Source organism: Mixophyes fleayi, chromosome 1, assembly GCF_038048845.1.
Source record: "Mixophyes fleayi isolate aMixFle1 chromosome 1, aMixFle1.hap1, whole genome shotgun sequence".
NCBI lineage: Eukaryota > Metazoa > Chordata > Amphibia > Anura > Limnodynastidae > Mixophyes > Mixophyes fleayi.
The window spans coordinates 270,176,671-270,201,377 of NC_134402.1; the positions used below are offsets into that span (position 1 = coordinate 270,176,671).

The 24,707-nt window shown below is 41.1% G+C and overlaps 1 protein-coding gene across 3 annotated transcripts in view; it reads right to left on the bottom strand.

Moving 5' to 3' along the window:
- CCDC171 (coiled-coil domain containing 171) overlaps positions 1–24,707 on the bottom strand; it is a 119,368-nt gene that overhangs the window by 73,612 nt on the left and 21,049 nt on the right. The window contains exons 1-2 of one of the 3 annotated variants that reach the window (XM_075210874.1): positions 4,289–4,499; positions 1,225–1,382 (exon numbers count right to left, since the gene is read on the bottom strand). The exons of 1 other annotated variant lie outside the window; for it this stretch is intronic. In XM_075210874.1, the coding sequence (XP_075066975.1) occupies positions 1,225–1,280 (56 nt within the window). In that variant the 5' untranslated portion in view covers positions 1,281–1,382; positions 4,289–4,499. Of the gene's footprint in view, positions 1–1,224; positions 1,383–4,288; positions 4,505–24,707 lie in introns of those variants that run through there. One more of the 3 variants, XM_075210876.1, reaches the window with a different exon arrangement.

Here is a 24,707-nt window from a genome sequence, read left to right on the forward strand (position 1 = left end):
ACTTTTTATATTTCGCTATTAGATAACTGTTTTTAATCAGATACTAATAAAGATTGATTTTATTACATTCAACATATAAACATAATAAAAATATATATGTTCACATCCATTTATGAGTGCCCCAGATGGTCATTTCTTTTTCTTTTTAAAAGGATATTACACAGCTACTCAGTTATAATTAACACATAAATTAACACTCAATTACATAAGAGTGCAGCTACAAAGAGTACAAAAAAAAAAGAAATAAAGAAAAAAGGTGTATCTGATATCTGTCCACGTCATTTCAAAAGTCCCCACAAGGCACTTATACGTAACTTTTTATGTACTGCTGGTGTCTGCACTCCATGTAATTAATCAAAAAGTAATGTATTTATTAAACCTTGAATTTACTGCATCATTGGAGACAGTATGGCTAGGAACTGCTCTGAAGGTGGCAGGCAGCATAGCCATCTAAAACATATGACCAAACACTGATTTACAACTATCCCAATGACCAGGTATAGATAGGCCAAAATCAATATTCATAAGAATGTGCTTATCAAGTCACTAAGCATTAGAGATGTCACTGGTGGCTAATGAATTGATTATTATTATTACCATTTATTTATATAGCGCCACTAATCCCGCAGCGCTGTACAGAGAACTCATTCACATCAGTCCCTGCCCCATTGAGGCTTGCGGTCTAAATTCCCTAACACACAGACAAACAGACAGACAGACTAGGGTCAATTTTGTTAGCAGCCAATTAACCTACCAGTGTGTTTTTGGAGTGTGGGAGGAAACTGGAGCACCCGGAGGAAACCCACGCAAACACAGGGAGAACATACAAACTGCTTACAGATAAGGCCATGGTCGGGAATTGAACTCATGACCCCAGTGCTGTAAGGCAGAAGTGCTAACCACTTAGCCACCGGGCTGCATCCTCATGAATTGGTTCTGCCCATAAAATGGCTGAATACTGTGTACAAGTAACATATAATTTTACTTCAATTACTAATCTATACCTCTAAACAACATTTTTAAAAAATGAATGAATTTATTGTTAAAAAGGTAAATTTTCTATAGCAAGTATCAAAATAAACACATATGCATGCCACAGTGCAGAGAAATTGCCAATGTGATCCGGGACTAAAGAGATTATTATAACTAAACATGTTCTGGAACATAATGTGATTTCATAAGAGTTGGCTCCATAATAAAAATGACTATTAATCATAATCTTACCTTGTAACTTCTTTAGCAGCACTGTGGTTTTGAGAGATGAATGTCATCTTGTCCATATTTATAGCTGTTTATTTCTAAACAGGACTGTCTGTTATTTTAAGTGAACCCTTTTCTTCTATACACAGAACACCATGCATCTTATATGGATTTATGACTGTCTGCAAATAAAAATAATTGAAACACAAATAATAAAGTTAAACCTTGTACAAAGTGGAATATAGTGACAAAGGTTTGCTCTGCATAGCTCTCAAAGCTCGTCTCACTGTGAACAATGTACATGTAATTTTATCCATGAAAAAAACTGGAAGAATCTGCCCACATAAAAGCACAATGGTTTATTTAAGGATTTGCTTAATTGATTGAAAACATTTGCACATTTGATCCTTTTCACCTTACAAAACCTGCAGTGACAATCTTTTCATACTGTTAGAAAATATGTTGAATCTGCCTCCTGCTTTCCATATACGGTTTACTACTAAATATAATGGTCTTTCATGCAATCCCTGTCAGTAACCGTGTGCTTTATGACACTATCAGCTCAAGACATAGATCAGTGTTCTCAAACCCAGAATTATTCCACCTGTGGTACATTACAAAGAGTCAGTCAGTAATCATAACTCCAGCAAGGAGATATGAAAAATATTTCACATATATTTGAGAATGTTATTAGTATTTTGAGGCACAACAAAGTAAATCAAGTTGCACTCAGTAACAAATTGGTTAGGTTGGATAATACAAACAGGCTAATAGGTGTTCAAGAATTAGAGGTGACTTATAGAAAATATATAGTTTAAATTATCGGTTTTACCTAGGCACAATGGCTTATTATAGACAGGTGCCTGCTACATGGACTCTGCTGGTTTGACACCTTTTGAATCACAGCTCTGATCCCTTAGCCTCCTGATTCCACTGTGTCCTGTGTGGATTTTGGGTGCAATTTTTAAGGGGTAATGGGCATTGCTATATGTAATTTATGGAACTTGAAAAACTGGAGGGTTTTTTTTTTCAACATTTTGTTTATGTTATGTTATGTTTCTATTTTATGTTGGGTAAAGTGAAATAATGAAAATAAGTCACAGGTGGAATACCAGTGGTGAATGTTGTAAGATGATACCATCATCAGAATTACAATTAGAGTGTATAGGCCAGAATTCTGGGTAAATGAAAGCAGGTAAAGGCATTCATTGTACAGTACTATTGTTACGCCAAATAATATATAATGTGTATATTCTCTTTTCACTTGTATTTTTAGAAAACCTAAAAGTGGTAGGATAGCTTTAGGCTGCTAATTGCTGTAGACTGTTGCACATGGTTAGTTGAGGACTAATTATGTGACATGTTCTTCATCTCATAAGCAACCATGTACCACCATGTTCATCAAAGAAACTATACCAGGGGCATGATGTATGAGCCTCCAGGAAGTTGGTGGTTCTGGAAACAGTGATGTCCTCCAACAACAGTCAATTGAATGTAGGAAGCTTATCATAGGACATTCTATTGTTAGAGATATAGATCTAGGAGTTGGTCATGAAATAAATATATAAGTTAGGTGCCTGCCAGAGCTACTGCGAAGAGACATAGGAGGCATGTAGTAAAAATTGTTGAATCCCTGAGTCAAGGTGGAGCGGTTGGTTTTGTTGTACGTGTTGGAGCTAAAGATTTAGCTACCATTGATGTTGGAACAGTGGAGATAGTAGTGAAAATAGTACTTGCAGCGCCGTTTACCAAACTTGTTAATCAATCACTGCTGGCGGGTGTAATTCAAGGTGATTAGAGAATGGCAAATGTAATTCCACTGCTTCCACTAACATAAGAAGGATAAGCATATGATAACTCTAGACCTACAAGTATCACATAAACAGTAGGGAGACTTAAAAAAAAGTAAAAAAAAAATTGATCATTTAGTGTCAAACAAATGAAGAGCTGGTAACCAGTGGAGTACCACAGGAATCACTCCTTGGTCTTGTTTTGTTTAATGTATTCATTAATAACATTACTTTTTGTCGACAAATGAAGCTATGTCTTTTTGCAGATTGTACAAAGATTTGGACCAGGGTTCACACACTGCAAGGGGTTAAAACAAAAACAAATGCAAAACAGTCTACAGAAAATAGAAGACTGGACAAAAGTGTGGAATCTTTAGTAGAATACATTAAAATGTAAAATAATTACTGTGGGACACAAAAATCCAGATACAGAACACAAAGTGAATTAATGCCAACAACAACAGAGGTAAGAGACCATAGGAATATAGATTCAGATGATATGAAGGTAAGCAAGAATTGTAGTCAATAAGTAGAGAGAGCAAGTAGAATACTTTTTTGTACAAAGCAGTATTAGTAGCAGGAAGAGGGGGTTATACTGACATTGGTAAGGCTTGACATCAACTACTGTAAACAGTTCTGAAGGCCATACATCCAAAAAGACAATACTAAAATAGAATAAACTAAAATAGGAAAAGAGCTAATAAAATGAATGGGCTGTATAACAAAACTTTTCATGAAAGACACAATGATTGAACATGCAGCTTAGAGGAGAGAAGAGACAGATGTGAAATGATAGAAACTTTCAAATATATCAAAGATATTATTAGAGCTCAGGAAAGCAGTGTCTTTAAAACTAGAGGATCTCTGGAACAAGGGGACACATTCTGAAGTTGTAGGAAGACAGAAAGTTAACATAACAATGAACTTTTCACTCAGTTGTGGTGATGAGGTTTATAAAGTAAAATAATTAAAGAATACTTGGGAAATCCTATTGTTATGGTTAAAATTTAAGAGATTAAGACAAAACACACACAAAAAAGGCAGATATGTAAGTTATATTCTGCCATCAAAATCTATGTTTTTATGCAGCAGTTCTGATAGGATGTGTAGCTACAATAAACACACAGCTACCTAAGCAAGTAAGAGATATAAAATGAACTTGCTTGCCCGTCTGACATTGAAATTCGTCAGCTGTTGGTGAACTACAAGTCTCATCATGCTCTACATATCCCTCCAACAAGCATTGGATCACCAGTATGCTGGTGCAGAGATAATGCTATGTGAAGGGCCGGACTCACCTCCTCGCATCGAAAGCTGCATCTTGTTGTTGTTATTATCCGGGCTGATAACGTGACATCGGGCTGTGTGCCCCGCTGCAGGGGCCGCCGAACGAGCCTAAGCCTCTGATTGGCGGAAAGGACGGTCTTTCTCGTCGTAAGATCCTCTGATTGGTGGAGAAGCTGCCGGTTTGGCAGTCACTCACGGCAGAGACTGCACCGAGGAGGAGCTAGTTGCTGTGGGCAACAGTCAAGACGCTACGGAAGCCGTTTAGGCGTTGGCCTTGTCCAAAAACCATTGGGAAGCCGGAGCAGGCTTGACAGCTGCAAGTCGGAGCTGGATGGGGATTGGTTGGGTCAGCTAATAATGTCAGTTTGGATTGGATGTGGCCTTGAGCCGGTAGGCGGGGCTCGCCTTAATTTCGTGCTGCTAATTCGAAAGTAAGTGAGCGGAACCTGTACTAATAGCCGGGTTGTTACAAACAGGCGGTTTTATTTGTAGACGATGGCGGCGGAAGCGGCGGGAAGAAAGATTACAGAAGCTGTGTATGAGAAATGTATTGGCAACATTAACGTGTGCTTTGTATTGGTTACTGATACAGATTATCCAGCATTGTGCCCTGCACAGTTTATATGTTAGCAGTAGATTGAAATGTAAACTTGACTCAGAATTACAGCAAAAACAAAAACCTGGTACACGGTACACTGAAAAAGTATATACCTGGCATGTGTGGGATGGTGAATAAAGATGCTTCATATACAGAAACGTCAACTTGTCAGCTTCGGAACTCAACTTCTGTGAATGAATTAATCTGTGCGCAAAACATTTGTATAAAACAGGGTTTTTTTTCACATTGACTAATTCTCGGAGCCCGAGTTCATTCAGTAATTAAGTTAATGCTGAATTCCGGTGCAAAAAAAGATCTCCCTGAGCCGCAAGCTGAAATCCAGCCAGAAAAGTACCGTAAATACCGGTATTTACACGCACTATTATCGTAATGGTGCGTGGGGCACGTTAAATTTGGCTGTAACGCCAACAATTGAATATGCCCCTTAGGGGGGTATTCAATTGACGGCGGGATCGCCCAAAATCCTGCGCTCTAAAAATATTACCGTTACTACGGTAATATCTCGCTGGATTTCAGCGAGTAAATTACCGTATTAACGGTATTTATGCACAGGATTACCGTATTAACGGTAATATTTTTAGAGCGCGGGATTTTCGGCAGTCACGCCGTCAATTGAATACCCCCCTTAGAGTCTCCACAATTTTTTCAAGGCACCCTTCCAAAATAATTACCGAGCAGTCCCATTTTATAAGTAGTTGGGTCAGGGCAGAAATACTTAGTAAGTTGTTTGCAAAAATAATACACATAAATCCAAAGGAAAAGAATATTTTTATATATTTTTTTCAATTATATTTCTGTCAAAGAATAATTTACAGCTACAATATATGTACAAAAATCATCACACCGTGCCCCTTCATCCTCACACTCTGTGCCCTCCTTCATCCACCATCCACACACTCTGTGCCCTCCTTCATCCACACACTCTCCATTGCAGTTTCCTATCACCATTTCCCATCCGTTTCTTTACTTACCATACTTGGCCTTCTTTCTTCTATTTCTCCTGTCTTCTCTTCTGTCTTCTTACCAATCCGGTGGCGCCTGGGACCCAGCATCCTCCTCTCCTGCCGCTGCTCACTGAATATGTCGGACGTGATGACGTCACGCCCGACATTCAATGAGGAGGGAGCAGGATGCTTTGTCCCGGGCGCCGTTGGATTGCTAAGTTTTGTTTTTTCCTCTGCCCACGGCACCCCTGTGACAGCACCGCGACACCCCTGGGTTCCATGGCGCACACTTTGGGAACCGCTGCTATAGTCTATAATTCCTCATTCCACCATAGTGTAAGGCAAACTTTTGTAAGGTTGTAAACATGTCACACAATACAAGGCTTTAACAGATTTTAATATAACCCCAAACAGTACCAATTTAGGCGGTACAATCTCAATTTTAGACCACTGTCCCTCCAATACTTTTGTCTTGACTGTTGGTTGGTATGTCAAACTTTCTTTTACAGTGTATTCAAGTGCTACAATCAGTAAAAGCTATAACTGCAAAGGTTAACACAAAGTGAGTGATTAGGCAATTTGGCACTGGTTTGCCCAGTGAATGGCCTATAAAAGAGGGATTTGGGGGATACTTCCTGCGGCGATTCAAAAAGATCATATATTAGAGAATCTAGTGCCATATCAAGAAAAACATTAAGTGCAAACACCTGAGCTTTCATGGTAGTGAGAGCAAAACCCTTGTCTAATTCATTTTGATGAAAGTCTAGAGTTTGTGGAGTTTTAGGATAAGCTGGATCAAATGATTTAGGTGAAAGTACCTCAATCACTTTATATGAGACTCACTTGCGTTTTAGCAATGACTGCTCAATCTCCATACATTCAAAGACAGGATCTTTGGGTTGGAATGTAGAATTGGCACCATATGTAAAAGGTCTGACTGGACTGGTGGAGGCCAAGACTGTTCCAAAAGCATTCTCCAGTCTTGCACACCACTAGTGGCATGGAGAGAGGAAGTACAGCTACTACTTCTGCTGCTTTTGTGCGTAGTGTATCGGCAATGAGAGAAAACAGAGAGAACACATACCCTAGTTCAAAATACCATTGAATGGATAAAGCATTTTCTCTTTGTTCTGGTGTTGACTTTATTACCTTGGTATTTGAATATGTCACCATCAGGTCTATCTGGTGGTTGGAAAAATCCTGACATGTTTGTGTCTTGGGAGGGCTTGAAAGTGCTAAATGACATATCATACTGTCCTCATTTCTATGATATTACCATGTACTCCCATAGTCCTTTGGATCTGACACTGTTGTGAGCACAGTCCTTTCTGGTTGTGAGAGAGAGACACTCCTTGAACTTTAATCTTACATTTTCAAGTAATTTCCTTGCAGTATTTGTAAGTGTGATCTGTTGAATAAGTAATTTTAGATTGTGATATCACTGATTCAGTATGTCCTTTGAAGGCTTCGGATATACCACCTTGCTCAAGCAAAAACCTATGATGGATGAAAACATTCCTAACCGGCATAGACAATTACTGTTAGATGTTGCATTTTCAGAAGTGTTTATTTTGACAGGGACTCTGTCTTTTGCTGTGTTTATCTGTTCTCTTAGGAACTGTAACGGTTGACACGGTACTAGGTTGCTTTTTGCTGTGTTGATGATTGGATTGTGTTTTTGCAGAAAACATTATCAATTGGATAATTATTTTTTGGACGATTTCTTCAGAGTTTCCTGTTACCAGAATGTCGAAATAAGGCCATATCTTTCCTTGTTTTCAGAGAGCGGCCATAAAGACCACAAGCACCTTGGTGAAGGTCATTGGAGAAGTGTACAGTCCGAATGGTAGACATGGAAATGTTGACCCAGAACAATAAAACTGAGGAACTGATTACATCTCACGTATAATAGGAATGTGGAGATCATCCTCTAAAGCTTGGAGAATGGATTGCACTGACTCCATGTGGAAATGTCTTGCGTAAATTAATTTGAGTGGCCTCATATCTAGGACTGTTCGGAAACCTCCTGATGATTTTTTTATTAGAAAAAACTTGTAATAAAAGCGGAACAAAATCTTGTATCCTCTGTAAATGATGATGCAATCCCAGAGATGCAATCCTTTGAGTGATGAGCATCCAAGTCTCTGCGTACTTTGAAATCCTACCCACGCAGTATATTTAGGGACAAATCATTGTGAGGTCTTTCTCCCCAGCTTGCTTTCTTTCTTCATAATGGAATGAAAGGACTGTTTAAACGTGATACCACAAAATTGCGGAAAATACTACTTCCCCTGCCAAAATTTTTTTGCCTGTTTTAGTTACTGGCGAGAAGAAGATGAAGGGAAACATCTAGTTCTTGTCACGGTCATGTTTGTTTTTTATCTTATTCGGTCTTGCTGAAGCAGGAGTGTAACAGAAACTGGAGGTCTTGATAAACACTCTGCTCATCTGGAGTACACTGAGTAACACTAACAGGATAGGAGTCTAGGACCGGAGTCTGCACCAGAGTACGGAACTAGAATCCGCTGTAGCAGCACTTTGAAACTGTCTGTGGAAACTCAACCCCAGCACCTGTAACCAGGCGCACGGAGTTTGAACTCACTATTCGGAACTCAGAATGTGTAACACATGGAAACTCAGAACAGAATGAGCTGGAATTGGAGACAAGAAAGCAGAACCGTGACTAGGAATGGAGAATTCAGCACTGTGAGCCAATCACAGACCGATGCACAGAACTGTAAATGAGCCCTAAAGACTCAGAACCAGCCCCAGCTACAGAACTGGTGATACCGGCAAAACCCCAAGCACTGCAGAGTAAGTACTAGATAATACAAAGTTTTTGCTGAGGTAAGCACTCTTGATGAATGCAGATTTTTTGCAGAGAGATGATCACTTGGCAATGCAGAGTATTTGCAGAAATATATGCCCTTTGGTAATGCTGGATACTTGCAGAGAGATGATCACTTGGTAATGCAGAGTATTCAGGAACAGTGCTGGAAACCACTGGTGCCAAGAACTATCCCTAGGAGGGAAAGTGTGTTGTTCTGGCAATGAACACATCTCAGGAGCAGGTTTATAGGGTGTTCCTAATACCTTTTGGTTGCACAGATCATGTGATCACAGCTGCTGAAATCTGGTTGGTCTGGAAAAATCGCCTGACTGAATCCAGGATGTATGACGCCCATGCAGCGGAACAAACAGTAGGTGTTGGTTTACAAATGAAGAAGTGATGCTCAAGACTGCTGCAGGCAACTAGTAGAGACCCGGATAGCCGTGATATAACAGCAGCGGGCATGATAAGTGTGACTACGACCCCGATGTGTAACAGTTCTCCTATCCTGCGGCAAATAGTGTTATTTCAGTTTTTCTCCAAAGTATCACCAACAAATGGAAGTGTAGTTAAACAATTCTTTGACTGTGGGTCTGTCAGCCAAAGACACAGCCATTATTCTCTCCTGGCAATTACTGCTAGAGCCATTCTTCTAGAAAGTAATTGTAATCAATGGGACTTCACTAAAAAATTTAATTTCTTTTTGCATAGTTTCAATGTTTTGAAGTAAATCTGGTTGATTTATTTTCTTGTGTATCCTTATGAAGAGTCTCAGCCCAGATTCTAAGTGCCCTGGAGACTGAAGACATAGCTACTCCATACTTTAGTATTGTACCTAAGGAAAGTGAACATTCTTAAAGCAACTTTCCATTTTTCTGTTTAAAGCATCCTTCAGTGGGCCTCCATCTTCTAATGGAATGGTAGCTATTTATAAAATCTCTAAATTAAATTAACATCTGGTATTTTGCTCCCATTTTTCTGTAAATTATATCTGTAATTACTCAATGTACAAAGAACACTCTGCCTTTTCTTTGCTCCTCAATTAGACAATGCTGTAAAGAGGCCACCACTTCTATTCCCATAGTTTTGTTTATGGATTTAAGTAGAATCAGATCAGGGTTAAATAACCTGGGTTCCTCCACAGTATCACCTGACTCATTGCTAGATGAGGACCCAAAGACAACCCAGCACCTGAGGGCCCAGGTTGCTCATCTTCTATGTCCATACTCATGTCCTTGCACATAACACAATTGCAAATGTATCTTCCATAGATTTCATCAGTCATAAGATTAACTCTCCAATTTTTTCAGGAGGCTAAACCATGTTTTTTTTGGGGTTTTGAGGTATACAATCCACACATAAAGTTGCATCTGTCGAAGTCAGCAAATTGGATAAAGTCATTTCAATTAAAGTCTAGCAAACTTGGTTGTCTTTGTCTGAAAAGATGCGTACGGTACGCTACGACGTACCAGGGCATGCTACGGCGTGAAAGGGCGTACGCATCCACTACACGTGGCAGCAACAGTAATTGGTCTTTTACCATTCATTCGCACAAACACGCATACTTATAAAATAGTACACATTAATGGTAGTTGCAACACATAGTCAGTTATGTCGAAATATAGTAGTATTTATATATTATATCATAGTTACATGCATATTAGTGAAATACACGGAACGGGTTGAAGGAATAACATCATGAGTGGTATCATAATGAACCTTGTTACATATCCTACTGTTTGGTTCACTCTGCGAGGGAATCGCAGAGTGCATACACAAGTTATGAATGATGGGGAATTATGAACTACTTAAGACTAAGGAATCTTGGCGGGAAGAGCAGAGCATACCCCCTGCAGAGATGACCCCCTCCTTTGGATTCCTTAGGATGAACCAGCCAATGATTGACAACCCCTTGGACATTCCTGAGACCTGGACCAATAGATGCAAGCTATACCATCTTCATTGTATTACTGTATTTGATTGTGTATATAAGCAGCAGCTTGTGATCCAGCATGCAGACATCTTGTCCCCAGACTTCAGGATTGAATGACTGCACTGGATCCAGAGCGCCTGCGATAAGTAACGGCTGTATTTACTATTACTTCGCTTGAGCATATTTATTCTACTATTTGCGAATAAATCTTTGTGCTTTGGAAACACAACTCGAGGTTCGACAATTGGTATTGGTTAGCGACAATACGCACATAACACATCATAGGCCATACTCTGCACAGACATGAAGTTGAGATTTGCTTGTTTTTTTTTTCCTGCAGCAGACTCTAAAAGTACTGAGAAGGAAAGGCTTACTAACTAATTTAAACTTTCTAAAAACTCTTTTGCGGTGGGTTCAGGCTCCATAATGTATAATTCCCTTATGGACAATCTTCTGCTCTTTCCATGTAGATTTACTGCGGGTCAGCACACAACACGAACTGGAAGTGACATCATATAGGCACTGGTAACCTTCCTTCAAAAATTCCTAGTAGTGATATTCATTATAGTCCTCCCTAGAACACACTCTAGCATTTACCATCAACCATCTTTAACTCCAAATTCTAAAACTCCAATCTAATGTCTGCTACTTAAAACTAGAAAAATAGCATCTCTGCTGACCCATCTTTGTCTTTGTTTGTATTCCCAGTGGGAATATCAGAACTTGCCGGGAGCAGGTAAACCACATAGGTAAAAAATAAAAACCTGTAATATACTGTATATACACCTGTCTTACTCATCTGAGAGACATGAAAAATATTCCAAAGAAAACGAGGTGTCACATTACTGACACCTAGCATGGGTCAACTAGCATAGAATACCCCTGAAAAAGAGATTACCAGCGCCATGCGATGCAAGAATAGGCTGATCACAATAAAAGACCTGCAATTAGGGCTCCCCCTTGTCATAATGTGAATCCAGCTCCAGTCTAGTCAGAACAAAATAAATATGGGAATTTGGCACATAAAAATGAGAGCTCCTCTTCCCCAACCAGAGAACTAAAAAATAGGTGAAATACTACTGTAGAATTACAAGTCGCACCACTAATCCCTTAACTTTTTATTACGCATCTAAATCCAAAGAGCATCTTCAATCCTGAAGGGAAATGGCAAATTAAACCACAACAAGAATGAATTATGTCAAATGACCTGGAGGGATCATAATGTAAAAAGTCAATCAGAGTGGTTTTCTCATGCTCCAGCCAATCATTTACAAGTTGCTCTGATTGGCTGTATGTACATTGACCATTCAATCTCATTGCAGCTTTGATAGGTGCACATATTGTTCTTTTCTTATTGCTTTTTATTTTTTTATCCCTTTGGACGATTTCAGGTAAAAAAAAGGAAGATTACCTGTGGATTTATGATACTAATGAGGAGGCAAGCTAGGGATTGGAGCAGAATTTTATTGAAAACACTTTGTAAATTGATATGTGTTTTTCTCTTTCATCCAGTCTGGGGGACACTGCTTACCATGGGTTGTGGAGGGGAGCATGGGAGTTGGCACCTAACTAGTTAATCTTTAGCACTGCTGGCAGACCCCTCCCCTCTACAATCCCCCCGCCTCTTCCTCCTCAGTTTTTTCTAGGTGCCCAAAGGAGTTGGGCTTATTAGAAATAGCTAGTCATTTATTTCATTTATTTTTTATATAACATTAATTTTTTCTTTAATTTCTACAGTATAGTTAGTTTAGGGCAGAGCTGGGAGTGTGTTCTACATATAGAGAACACACAGAAGCTGGGCAGCAGTGACCGGACTCTCAGAGAGAGCAGACTGCTCTCAATGGCAGAGCATTAGCGGTCACAGTACAGAGTGACAAGCGGTCTCCCGGACCGATGTCACTCTTTGAGGCTCTAACGATAACCGGCGCTGCCATTAGGCATAGAGCGCCGCTTATCATTTTACCTTGCCGGCGGCCATGATCTCATCAGCGGACCGCGGAGGTACACGGAAAGAAGGAGGAGAGTCAAGGGGCCATACCAAGATCCCCCCTCAGGTGAATAGGAGGGGGCATCAGGGTATTAACGCTGCAGGAGACCTCTTCAGGAGGCCTCCATAACTCTGCCAGAGAAAACGATAAGTTCTTTAAAAAAAAAAAGGAGAGACAGAAAGCTGCAGAGGGGGAACTATCACAAGAGCTCCCCTGCTCTCAGCACAGATGGTACAGTCCGGCCTCTGGCGCCAAACAGAAGCCCGGGAAGGAACTTATCTCCAAGGGAGCAGACACCAGGACACTGCTGTTGGACTTCTCCCCTGAGTGGCCCTTTTGGCTAAGTACCAAAACCTTTCTTTAACCATTTACAGACTGTTTATGTGGTTACAGGAGGGAGGCTAGTAGGATTGTTAAAATCTTCTTACTTGCACATATACCTTTTAATCTGTTACACACATACAAGTACAGCTTTTATTACACATTAGTCTGTTACTTGTTGTCTACTCTGTCTCTCTCAAAATATCTCTTATCTAAGTGTGTTTGGTGTGCTTTTCCTTTTTAAAATGTCAGAAAAGGGAAAAGGCCCTATGGCAAAATATTTTACATGTTCCAGATGTAAAGTTAAATTACCTAATGGGCAGAAAGACCCGTTGGCGCTCTGCTCAGTCTGTGAAGGAGAGGTCCCCTCTGCGCAAACCCAGCTCCTTCCAGCCCCACTGATGGAGGAACTGGCCTGGGTAGCTTTCCTGACACAGTCGGTTTCCTCTTTAGCACAGATGATCTCCAAATCTACTCAATTGTTATCTAGTGTGGCAGCCTCTGTGACAAATAATGCTATTTAAAGCGGCGCTGCCTTGTAAAGGGAAGTTTCCCTTTACAAGGCAGCGCCGCTTTAAATTTTAGCGCTGAAGACGCCAAACTCGCGGGTGTTGAAGAACCCGGAGCTTAATACATTTACCACCAGGTTCCATCCTTGGAACAGGAAGAAATCACTAAATATCAGTTTATTAATGATTTGGTTTTAGCGGTGAGGCAAGCGTTGGACCTCCCAGAAATGGAGGATCCTAGTCCTAGAGACAGAAGTCTCTTTAAAAAGGCCAAAAGGAAGGTTATTCGTTTTCCCCCTTCTGTAGAACTCAGAGATATTGCTGAGGGAGCCTGGAAACAGCCTGATAAAAAGTTCTCTGTTCCAAAGAGGTTCTCTTCCCTGTATCCGTTACAGGAGGAGGACGTGGCTCGCTGGGAGGAAATTCCGGGCTACTCCTGTAGCCCGTTTGGCCCATCACACTCTCCTTCCAGCCCCGGGCTCAGCAACTCTGCAAGATATCACTGACCTCAGAGTGGAATACCAGTTAAAATCTATATTTGTAGCAGCGGGTTCTTCCTTTAGACCCACGTTTGCTTTAGCTTGGGTTGCCAAGGCCATGGAAGCATGGGCAGAGCAACAGGACCCAGAATTGATTACCCTAGCGTTACATTTAAAGGAGGCATCAGGGTATATTTATGAGGCGGCTCAGAGCATAGCTTCTGTGTCCTCCTCTATTCAGGCTGCGTCTGTTTCAGCAAGAAGAACGTTATGGCTGAAATCCTGGGAAGGGGATTCTGAGTCAAAGAAATCTATGGAATCCATTCCTTTTTCTGCAGCAGGTCTGTTTGGCCCGGAATTAGATAACATGATTTCCCAGGCAACGGGGGGCAAGAGCACCTCTTTGCCGGTTTTCTCCGGTAGAAGCCGGACCCCTCGGTTTAGCTCCTTTCTGGGTACATCCTTGCCCAGGGGCCAGTCGTTTAAGGGTAGACAACCGAATTCTCGAGGCTCGTCTGTCAGAGGCAGGTCCTCATTTGCAGCTAGGCGCCAAGCCTCTAAGACTCAGGAGAAGCCTGCGTCCTGACTGCCACTCTATTCTCCAAGAGGGGGCGGGGCGCTGGGGCATTATTTCAAGAGGGTACATGATAGAGCTGATGGGGCCGATACCACAGCGCTTCTTTGTAACCTCGCTACCCCGAGATCCCCAAAGAAGACAGGCAATGCAGGCCTGTGTCGCCTCTCTTCTTACGCAAAAAGTTATTTGCAGGGTCCCAGACAACCAGAAAAGAAAAGGGTTTTATTCAAATCTTTTTCTGGTCAAGAAGCCGGACGGGTCATTTTGACCCATTTTAAACCTAAAGAGCCTCAATGTGCACTTAAGAGTGGACAAATTTCAAATGGAGTCCCTAAGGCCGGTGATAAATGACCTAGAGAATGATCAGTTTATGGCATCCATAGACATAAAAAATGCATACCTCCACATTCCTATTTGGAGCAGTCATCAGTCTCTCCTGAGGTTCACAGTAGGGAACTCCCACTATGAGTTCCGGGCTCTTCCTTTCGGCCTCTTCACAGCTCCAAGGGTCTTCACGAAGATCATGTCGGTGATGGCAGCGTGTCTTCACCTAGAGGGAGGTCAGGTCGTCCCTTATTTAGACGATCTACTCATCAAATCCTCCTCTGAGATTTGCTTACGTCGGCACTTATCACTCACCATAGCGGTCCTCGACAGCCATGGGTGGCTGATAAACTTAAAGAAATCCCAGATGGTTCCGTGTCAACGCATGGTCTTCCTGGGGCTCATCATGGATACCAGTCGGCAGAAGGTGTTCCGGCCTACGGAGAAGATCAGTTCGATCCGGGCTATAACAACTCAGGTCTTGTCCTCTCCCAATCCCTCAATTCATTTGTGCATGCGGCTGCTTGGGAAGATGGTGGCCTCCTTCGAAACGATCCCCTTCGGTCGGGCTCATTCTCGATGCTTCCAGTGGGATCTGTTACAGAAATGGTCAGGATCCCACCTACGCTTGGATCTCCAGAGGATCTCGCTGTCTCCGGGGGTGAGAGAATCGCTCCAGTGGTGGCTGAATCAGGATCACATGTCAGTGGGCAGGTCTTTCGCTCTATGGTCATGGATCATAGCCACAACAGACGCCAGCCTGAGAGGTTGGGGGGCGGTAATCCTGTACCTCCGGCTCCAGGGACTTTGGTCTGTTCAGGAATCAGCCTTATCAATAAACGTGTTGGAGTTGAAGGCAATTCTTTTAGCTCGTCGGGGGGCACAGACCCTCCTTCGGGGCCACCCTGTCAGAATTCATTCCGACAATGCCACGGCTGTGGCATATGTCAACAGGCAGGGAGGAACCAGGAGTGCAGCCGCAATGCAAATTGCAGCTCAGATTTTTGCTTGGGCAGAACAGTATGTTCCAGCAATCTCGACAGTATTCATTCTGGGAATAAAGAATTGGGAGGCCGACTACCTGAGTCAAAATCAAATGATGCCGGGGGAGTGGTCACTCCATCCGGAAGTTTTTCAGCTTCTAGTTCAGAGGTGAGGTCTTCCGGATATAGATCTCATGGCCTCCAGACACAACAAAAAAGTTCACAGGTTTTGCGCAAGGGCAGGAGACCCCTTAGCGGTGGCAGTGAACGTAATGACGATGTCATGGGAATTCAGGTTGGGATACCTGTTTCCTCCGATTCCCATGCTTCCTCGCGTGCTCAGACGAGTAAGGCAAGGCGGTCTGCCGGTAATTCTAGTAGCTCCCTCATGGCCACGCCGAGTGTGGTACGCGGACACAATCTCAATGGCGGTAGGACAAGGATTTCATCTTCCGTCACAAGATGACCTTCTTCTTCAAGGTCCCTTCCATCACCAGAATTTACCTCGGCTCAGTTTAGCGGCATGGCTGTTGAAGTCAGCCTCTTGAGAGCTAGGGGTTTTTCCTCGAAAACCAGTTTCAGCTTGCATCTATCATCGGATTTGGTGAGCCTATATCAGATGGTGTGAAAATAGGACATGTCACACGTCTTCCTTTCGTGTCCCTCGCTTATTGGCTTTTCTTCAGGATGGGCTGGAAGCAGGGCTTCGTTTAGGTTCCCTAAAGGTTCAGGTATCAGCACTTTTAGTCTTCTTTCAACTGAAATTAGCGGATTTGCCAGATATCAAGACTTTTCTTCAAAGAGTCTTACATATTCAACCTCCCTATGTTCCGCCTACAGCACCATGGGATCTTAACCTGGTACTGGACATGCTCAAAGGGCCTCCTTTTGAGCCCTTACTTGAGGCAAATTTTAGGTGTTTGACCTGGAAGGTTGTTTTTCTTTTGGCAATTGCATCGGCACGTAGGGTGTCGGAATTGGGAGCTCTGTCTTTCCGGGAACCATATCTGGTTTTTCACGAGGACAGAGCGGTTTTGAGAACACTCCCCACTTTTGTTCCAAAAGTAGTGTCCTCCTTCCATTTGAACCACAAAATTGTAGTTCCGGTTTTTTCATCTACTTCACATTCTGATCTGCAGTCTATGGAAAGTTAGATGTGGTTAGAGCTCTCCGTATTTATGTCAAAAGAACATCTCAAATTAGACGAACCGATTCCCTGTTTGTTCTCTATGAGTCTAACAAAAGAGGCTGGCCAGCCTCTAAACAGTCCATTGCAAGATGGATTACGGCAACTATTAAGCAAGTTTACATAAGCGCTAACCTTCCTGCACCAGGGAGACTTATGGCCCATTCCACCAGATTGTTAGGGGCGTCGTGGGCAGCAAGAAATGGGGCTTCTGCTGACCAACTTTGCAGGGCAGCCACTCGGTCTTCTGTCCACACATTTACCAAATTCTTTCAATTTAATGTATTCGCTTCCGCGGATGCAAATTTCGCTCGTAGTGCTCTACGAGCGGGGCTTTCAGAGCGGTCCCACCCTTAGGGGGCTGCTTAAGAACGTCCCCATTGTAAGCAGTGTCCCCCAGACTGGATGAAAGAGAAAAGAGGATTTATATACTTACGTTAAATCCGTTTCTCTGATTCCTTCTGAGGGACACTGCGATCCCTCCCTTCGGCCTTTCCTCTGTATGCTCTTGGTTGATTGACCTTTCTCCTTGGGGCTTTTTGAATTAACTGAGGAGGAAGAGGCGGGGGGATTGTAGAGGGGAGGGGTCTGCCAGCAGTGCTAAAGATTAACTAGCTAGGTGCCAACTCCCGTGCTCCCCTCCACAACCCATGGTAAGCAGTGTCCCCCAGACGGAATCAGAGAAACGGATTTAACGTAAGTATATAAATCTTCTTTTTTCATTTAGGCACTATTGTGAACTCTACATGTACATGTACCAGCGAGCTCTGACTGCCACTTGTAGTTACACAAGCTCTAGCATGCACTCTCAGCCTTGGGCTTTCTGGTAATTGTACCACCATACTTAAGTAGTTAATGCTTGTTATGATTTGCTGGAGCTTGTTGTTCCAAATTAAAATTATTTTATTTTTCACTTACAAATATTATGCTGGTACCCGCTGCACAAGGAAAAGGCCAAGCACAGGGTTGGTTTGTCCTAGGTGGAGCCTGCACATTATTGTCAGGCTTAATATCTTTACTGAATTTCGCCCCCTAGGCTGGGGCTGGTTATTCATTTATTTATATTACTGTAAATCGGGGTCATTCCAGGTCACAGTAGGTTTGGTGGAAGGGTATTCACAACCTGCTTTTAATCAGGTAGTGAAGTACGTGATTCTTGCATTCCTGTTGTTCTTAAAGCAATTTAATATTATTGGATGAGAACTCCCTTATGCCTGGCATAACCTGGTGCTGGTTCCCGTTTTTTCAGGGGAACACAATGCTTATTGTAAATCCATAGACTGCCATATGCTTGTCACAAACCAAATAGGTTTAGTGGATTCACATACACGAACCTGAATTGGTACTGGCAGAGTCTGAAGAATCACTAGTTTTCACCAGGGAGGTATGGGCATTGCTGCTGGTGGTTTTGCAGGTCACAACCCTCTGCCTACCACCCAAGGTGTGGTGGTTACGGGATGATAAATACCATCCAGGTATACTGCAACAAATTGTTTTAACACATACCACAATGTTTTGTTAACAAATTTTTGTCATACTGCAAGTACATTACATAACCCAAAGGACATGACCAGGTAGTAGTATGTGACTGTATGTACCTTTATTTATAACATTTTTTTTATTCAATTATCAAATCAATACTGCAAACTATTCAATCCTCCCTATACATACTAATAAATGCTATCATTAAGCCTCACCAGGAATTCAGTGCATTATAACAGCAGCAGGCAAAGGGAGTGTAGCGTGTAAGAACAACGGGTTTTTGTCAGATCAAGTAATAGTAAATATCGCAATTCTAGGTGTGTCAGGAGTGAGTAGGAGGGAGAGGTGGAAAGAGAGGATGAACAGCATATATAATAGCAGGAGACAAGCTCACTTACTCCACTTTCCAAAATAACATAAGGCGGCATCCCTCCCCAGCCTACCCTATCTAAGTTTAAAAGGAACTAGAGCTAGGATGGTTTTTTTGGGGGGTTTTTTCCACTGCTTGGCCATGTTATATTGTACATTGTGGGCCGGATTCATTAAGGAGCGTGTCTGGCCCTAGTGTGTGTATAATCCGCACAATTATTTTGCACATGCCCAGAACTAGACAATACGCTACAGAACGCAGCATGGGGTCGCATACAATTTGGCGTATACATCCACCAGATCGGCTATAGAGCAGACTTTTGGCCTCTTAAAGGCCATAGTCCACTACCTTAACCGATCTGGTGGCGCTCTTATGTATACGCCCAATATTGTATGCAATATAATTGCTCTGTGTGTGGTACTCCATAACATTGCCATCAGTAATGGGGTTCCATGAGTGGAAGAGGATAAGGTTTCTGACCAGGTGATCATCAGCCCGAGTCCTCGATATTCTCAAGAATATATGGGCTATAAAGAACATATGATTTCTTCATACATTTCATGTAAGTACCTTTTGGCCTTTGTTTCAAATGGAATTGTCACGAACAGCACTCACCTGAGTCTGCGTGACGCTTATGTGACACAGGGTCAACCACACAACAACCACTTGGTATGTCTAAAATGATTAAATACTTCCCTATCTATGCCACACACTAGCTTCGCGATACTAATTACCACCACCAAGGTTTTTTCGGATAAGAGCTGACACTCTTATTTAGGAAGCCTTCGGTTTTCCCTAGCATTAATCCAACACAATTTACACTTAAACCACAAGGTTTGCACAGTTTCAATTAGGTAGCGTCTGGACCAAACTGTCGCGTGAATTCATAAGAACGCAGAGACTAGAACTTATTAAGTGTAATTTAATATGGAAGACACATCCACAATGCTTAAGATAAAAAGATAATAAAATGACATACAAATATAGTGCAATTGTTTCTTATAAAATAAAAAGGATAAAACACAGAATTGATACCTCACTTAGAATCAAGTTTGTGGTGCCGGGAGGAGCAGGAAAAAATGGAACCTCTTCAATTACTCCCTCAGAAGAAGAACCCAGAGTTACATTTTCAATACAGTTTTAAAGTCAAGCTACAGGGCCCCCCAGCCCCCTTCCCTGTGAGGTCAGAACCAACAGGAGGGGAGAATGCAAATTAGGGACTTTGCTGTTTGAATACCTCTAAGTCAAGTTTTCTTTACACCGTCCTAACTTTTCAACAGTATGGTTTACGAACATGATTTTACCTTCACACAACAGGTCCTAAGTTTCCCTTCATCTGCATATCACACATGCCTCTGGTATGTATGATATTGGAGAAAATGAGATGATCTTTTCCTGTGCCCTTATTCAGCTTGAATCTGTCATTAACATACAACCCAGTCTCTGCAGTCGGCCTGTCTGGGGCCTCCCAAACATGTGTGAGATTTCATTGTCTTGCAAGAGATCTCCTCAAAGGCATTCACATTTGCCATCCTGCCATAAATGGTATAAGGTGCTATCCTTATCTACCAGCCCCCCTGGGTGGTTTAACATCCACAAAACCCATTGATCTAACAGCTTCTAAGAGAACCATGTCACACTATTTCTAGGAAGTAATTCACAAACATATATTTGCAGATTTATGCCTAAACATTAGCTTGCACATGACAGGAATGCTTAAAGTAAATGGTCAAAAACACACAAATTTTTGTTTACAAATTGTGTGTTACAGCAAACATCAACTTAACACAGCAAAACCACACTGCAAAATAAAAAAAAAATTCTGGCCCCTTGACCTTAGGTTACACGTGATGTGGTGGGCTACAGTGGGGAAAACTGTTGTATGGTGGAAGGAGAGGAAACGTGTCATAGGGGAAGGAGTGTTAGCATGTGACATTAGGGCAGGAGGTGAAACATATGAATTTGGGACAAGAAGGTTGGTGGTGAGGTATTGTGTGCCAAGGTCGGTGAGATGGGGTAGTCAGGATAGTGTTAATATTTGGAAAGTGTGATTGGTATGGGTTAGGATGGTGCTTATGTCATGGGTGGTACTTTCTAGTGCTTGGTTAGAGAGGTGCACTTTGTTATAGAAATCTGCAGTCTCCTCACTGCCCCCTGTGTCCTCCTCTATCTGAGGATCTTCTACATCACGTGTCCTTTCCATCAGGTCCATCTCCCCTTCCACTGTATCTGCATCTTCACCTAACATAGTGGAAGGAAAATAAAAAAAACATAAACCTCTATGTTTGAGTCAAACACATCCTCGTTTTTGCATAATATTAGTAGATTTCATAACATTTTATTTTTTAAACGGACAATGAAAGTCAGTGTGTATATGTGAGGTCATCTTTTCTACCATTTTTTTTTTAATTTGGTAACATAAATAACAACCAGCATATCTGTGTGTTGAGTGGAATGTTAGGCATCCCTTTGAAATCTATAAGTAACCTTGTCTGAAAATAGTCAATCTTGAATATCATGGACATATTCTACAATAGGCTGACTAGGTTGTAGAGTAAGTGTCAAGGATTTAGGAGTTGTCGTTGCATTAAAATTGGCAAGTGCTAAAACGTAAAGATTTTTTTTATTATTTTTTTTTAAAAAGCCACTTATTGTTGGTGGGTGCGTTTCAATGTCTGTAAACAAAGACCAAGCCTGACAGCTCTATTATTTCTATTTCAGCAATGACAATTAGCAATGGAGCAATGGAGCTCTCCTGAATGTCACTGGAGACTTTAAAGAACACTGCTACCCCTCCTCTTTCTTTTCTAGCTATGACGCTGCCCAACTGCACTAGAGACTGCCAAGAACTGTGCTACCACTTCAGTGTCCCTCTGTGAAATGGCGCTAGATCGCCATGGAGGGCGGTACTTATAGACTCCAAAGCTCCCGAGATCCGACGACGTAACAATAACGTTTTGCCTTGTTTTCAATTCCGAGGGCACGCAAAAGTACCGAGCTGGCTCGGCTCTGTACTCGGATCTGCTAAGTTCGGGTGTGTTAGGTTCTTGAGGAACCAAGCCTGAGCATCTCTAGTTGGAACACGGAAATTTAAAATAATATAATATAATCTCGATAGCCCTAAATCTAAAGAATACTGTATAGCCTCATAAGATATAGTGCTTGTTCTAAATCCCAATACCCTGTTTAATGTTTTTTATTTAAATTCCACAATTCTGAAAGGTACAGACACAAAGCTAAGATGACCGCAATCTTGATTATTAAATATAAGACTTTTTTAATTCCTACTATTTTACCAGGTGAACAGTGACTTTTATTACACAATTTGTATTTTACAACTGTACTGAGTTTGACTAATAAAGCTCCGCACTATTGTATTTTAAATTTTGTTACTAGAATTTAACCAAAATCAGCAAACATTTAATGCAGAATCACATTTGTTTCCAACCAAACAAAAGTATAAGATAGTATATATGTGCAAGGAATCCTGCTGCAACACTAAATTACTAACCAGTATCTAAAACAAAGACAAAATAGATGTCAGAAAGGAAAATAAATAAATAAATATCTACAATTTCACAAGTCGACTATACAGAATGATACTGTTCGGGTAAACTGGTTATGCAATGGAATCTTTTTGCCTCAAGGTGGCAGAACTCGCCTGCTTAATACAACCTACCAAAAGTAGAGAAATTTTTATGTGAAAGACTCATACCTAGAAAACACAAGTAAATCAGTTTACCCTAGATGAAGTAATGGTGACAATGCATATTTGAATAATAGTTTGGTGTTTTTTTGTTTTTTTTTAAAAAAGTGAGAGAACTGTTTTGTTTTGTTTTACATACTTACTTTTATGTTACTTTATGTTATTTTAAAGTCAAACTGCACCGAAAGCTAAATTTTATGTAATTTACCAGTTGGGTAACCTAAAAAAAAAAATTTTTTACTAACCAGTACATAGTAGATCAAGCGATTCAGTGGGGCTCCTGGCTCATTTAACGGGCCGAGAAGGGGGATCAGCTCTCCTGTTGTGCCTTGTTCTGGTCATCTTAGCCACCCTCCTTCTCATGACTTTCCTATTCTTGCAAGAGATCCTGGTTCAACAGTCAGCTATATCGGGAGAATTTCATTTTGGTGTAGCGATAGAATGCATTGTTTATTTTATGACTATTTCATTAGAAAATAAAATTTTCTACTCCGTTATGCAGTTAACAACCTGTTTAAAAATACATTTCAGTATAGTATATTCCTCAGTCATAAAGGGAGGTAACTAAAAAGGTGAAATTTGAGGTGAGGTTTATTTTACTTTTAGGTGACACTTTTCTCAATCTAAAGGAAACCTAAAAGCTGAAGCATATGGAGGAGGCTCTAGGATCCAACTGGGAAACTTAATGAGATATAGGTGGATGTAAAGAAAAAGATAAACAGTATACAACTAAATGTATCTATATTTGTGTGTGTTTATTTACAGTCAATGCTCTTTAAAAGGGTTTATAGTTCCAATGCATTGAATATAAAGAGATATCAAGAGCATTTTACTATGTACTAATTACTGTAATCTATCATAACTGAATGAAGCCATTTCTAATATAAGTGAAGTTTGGTTCTCAGGTAATTGTACAAGGCCGAGCAAAAAGCTTAAACACTGATAGCTAAACAATTGTTTGCGGGGATGACCTAATCTTTACTATAGATGTGAGTTTGACACCACAATCTTCCTGTATAAGCTTGACTAGAGCCTCACATCACTACTCCATGCTGTTGGGGGACCCTGTCCTTCCAATATCTAACTCTCGATCTGTCATTTCAGTCTCATCTCCTTAACTCCCCATACATTATAATAGTACATGATAACTCTGCCCGTCACATATATCCCTGCCCTCACTACCACAAGTCACTGATTCCCACAGGATGAGCATGCTTACCTTGTGCAATCATCGATGCTGCTGTGAACAATACAATGATCTAATATGCTATGACCCTAGTCAAACACACTATAACAAATACACCTAAGGGGGAATTCAATTCAATGCAAAACCAAGTCAGAGCTTGGAGTGATGTCTGCTAGGGAGCACTTCCGGTTAATATGGTAAGTAAAACATCACTCATTTTTACTCCCACCTCGATGAGGGGTGAACAAGAACCAGCCTTGTGTTACTTCCCTAACTCCCTGTGCAGCCTCATTTTTATTTTTGTTATTATGTAATTTTGCTGTATGTTCTAATCTCCTATTACGGCCCTGCAGGAACCTTTGTGGCACCTTATAAATAAATGTAATGATAACCATGTACATGTAACACATGACCCTTTTCTACCTATAGAAATTATTTTATTTTCCAATTGGTAAGTAAGCGATTAAAGGTATGTAATGGATTTTCTCAGAAATATGACAGTGTGATTATCTTCTGAAAGATTTATTGAACAAGCACCACTTCAATGAAAGAGCTATTTCCCAAGTAGAACTTATTCCAGTACGTTTTTGGTGATTTTATTTAGACTACATCATTTTTGCAGTGGAATAAGCCTTTAAAATACTTTTGTTTTACAACAGCTTTTATTTACAGCTAAATACCCTCATTGATAAATCTAGAAACAGCAACACCAACAGGCTACAGACATTCCATATAGTAAAATGAACACAGCATCATGACAAAATATTGCAGAGATTATCATATGCAGTGTTGATAATCAGCACTGCACGGCCCTATCAGCACGGGAGGGCAGAAGACTAAAACACTTTAGGGCGGAATATTCAAAGATACTTGGACGGGTGCTGCAGCCGCTTTATCACGTGCCACATTCCCTAACACACCTTCTATCCAGTGAAGGCTCTATCCAACTTGTAAACTGCACTTTCCAATACACTAAAAATATGGACTAAATAG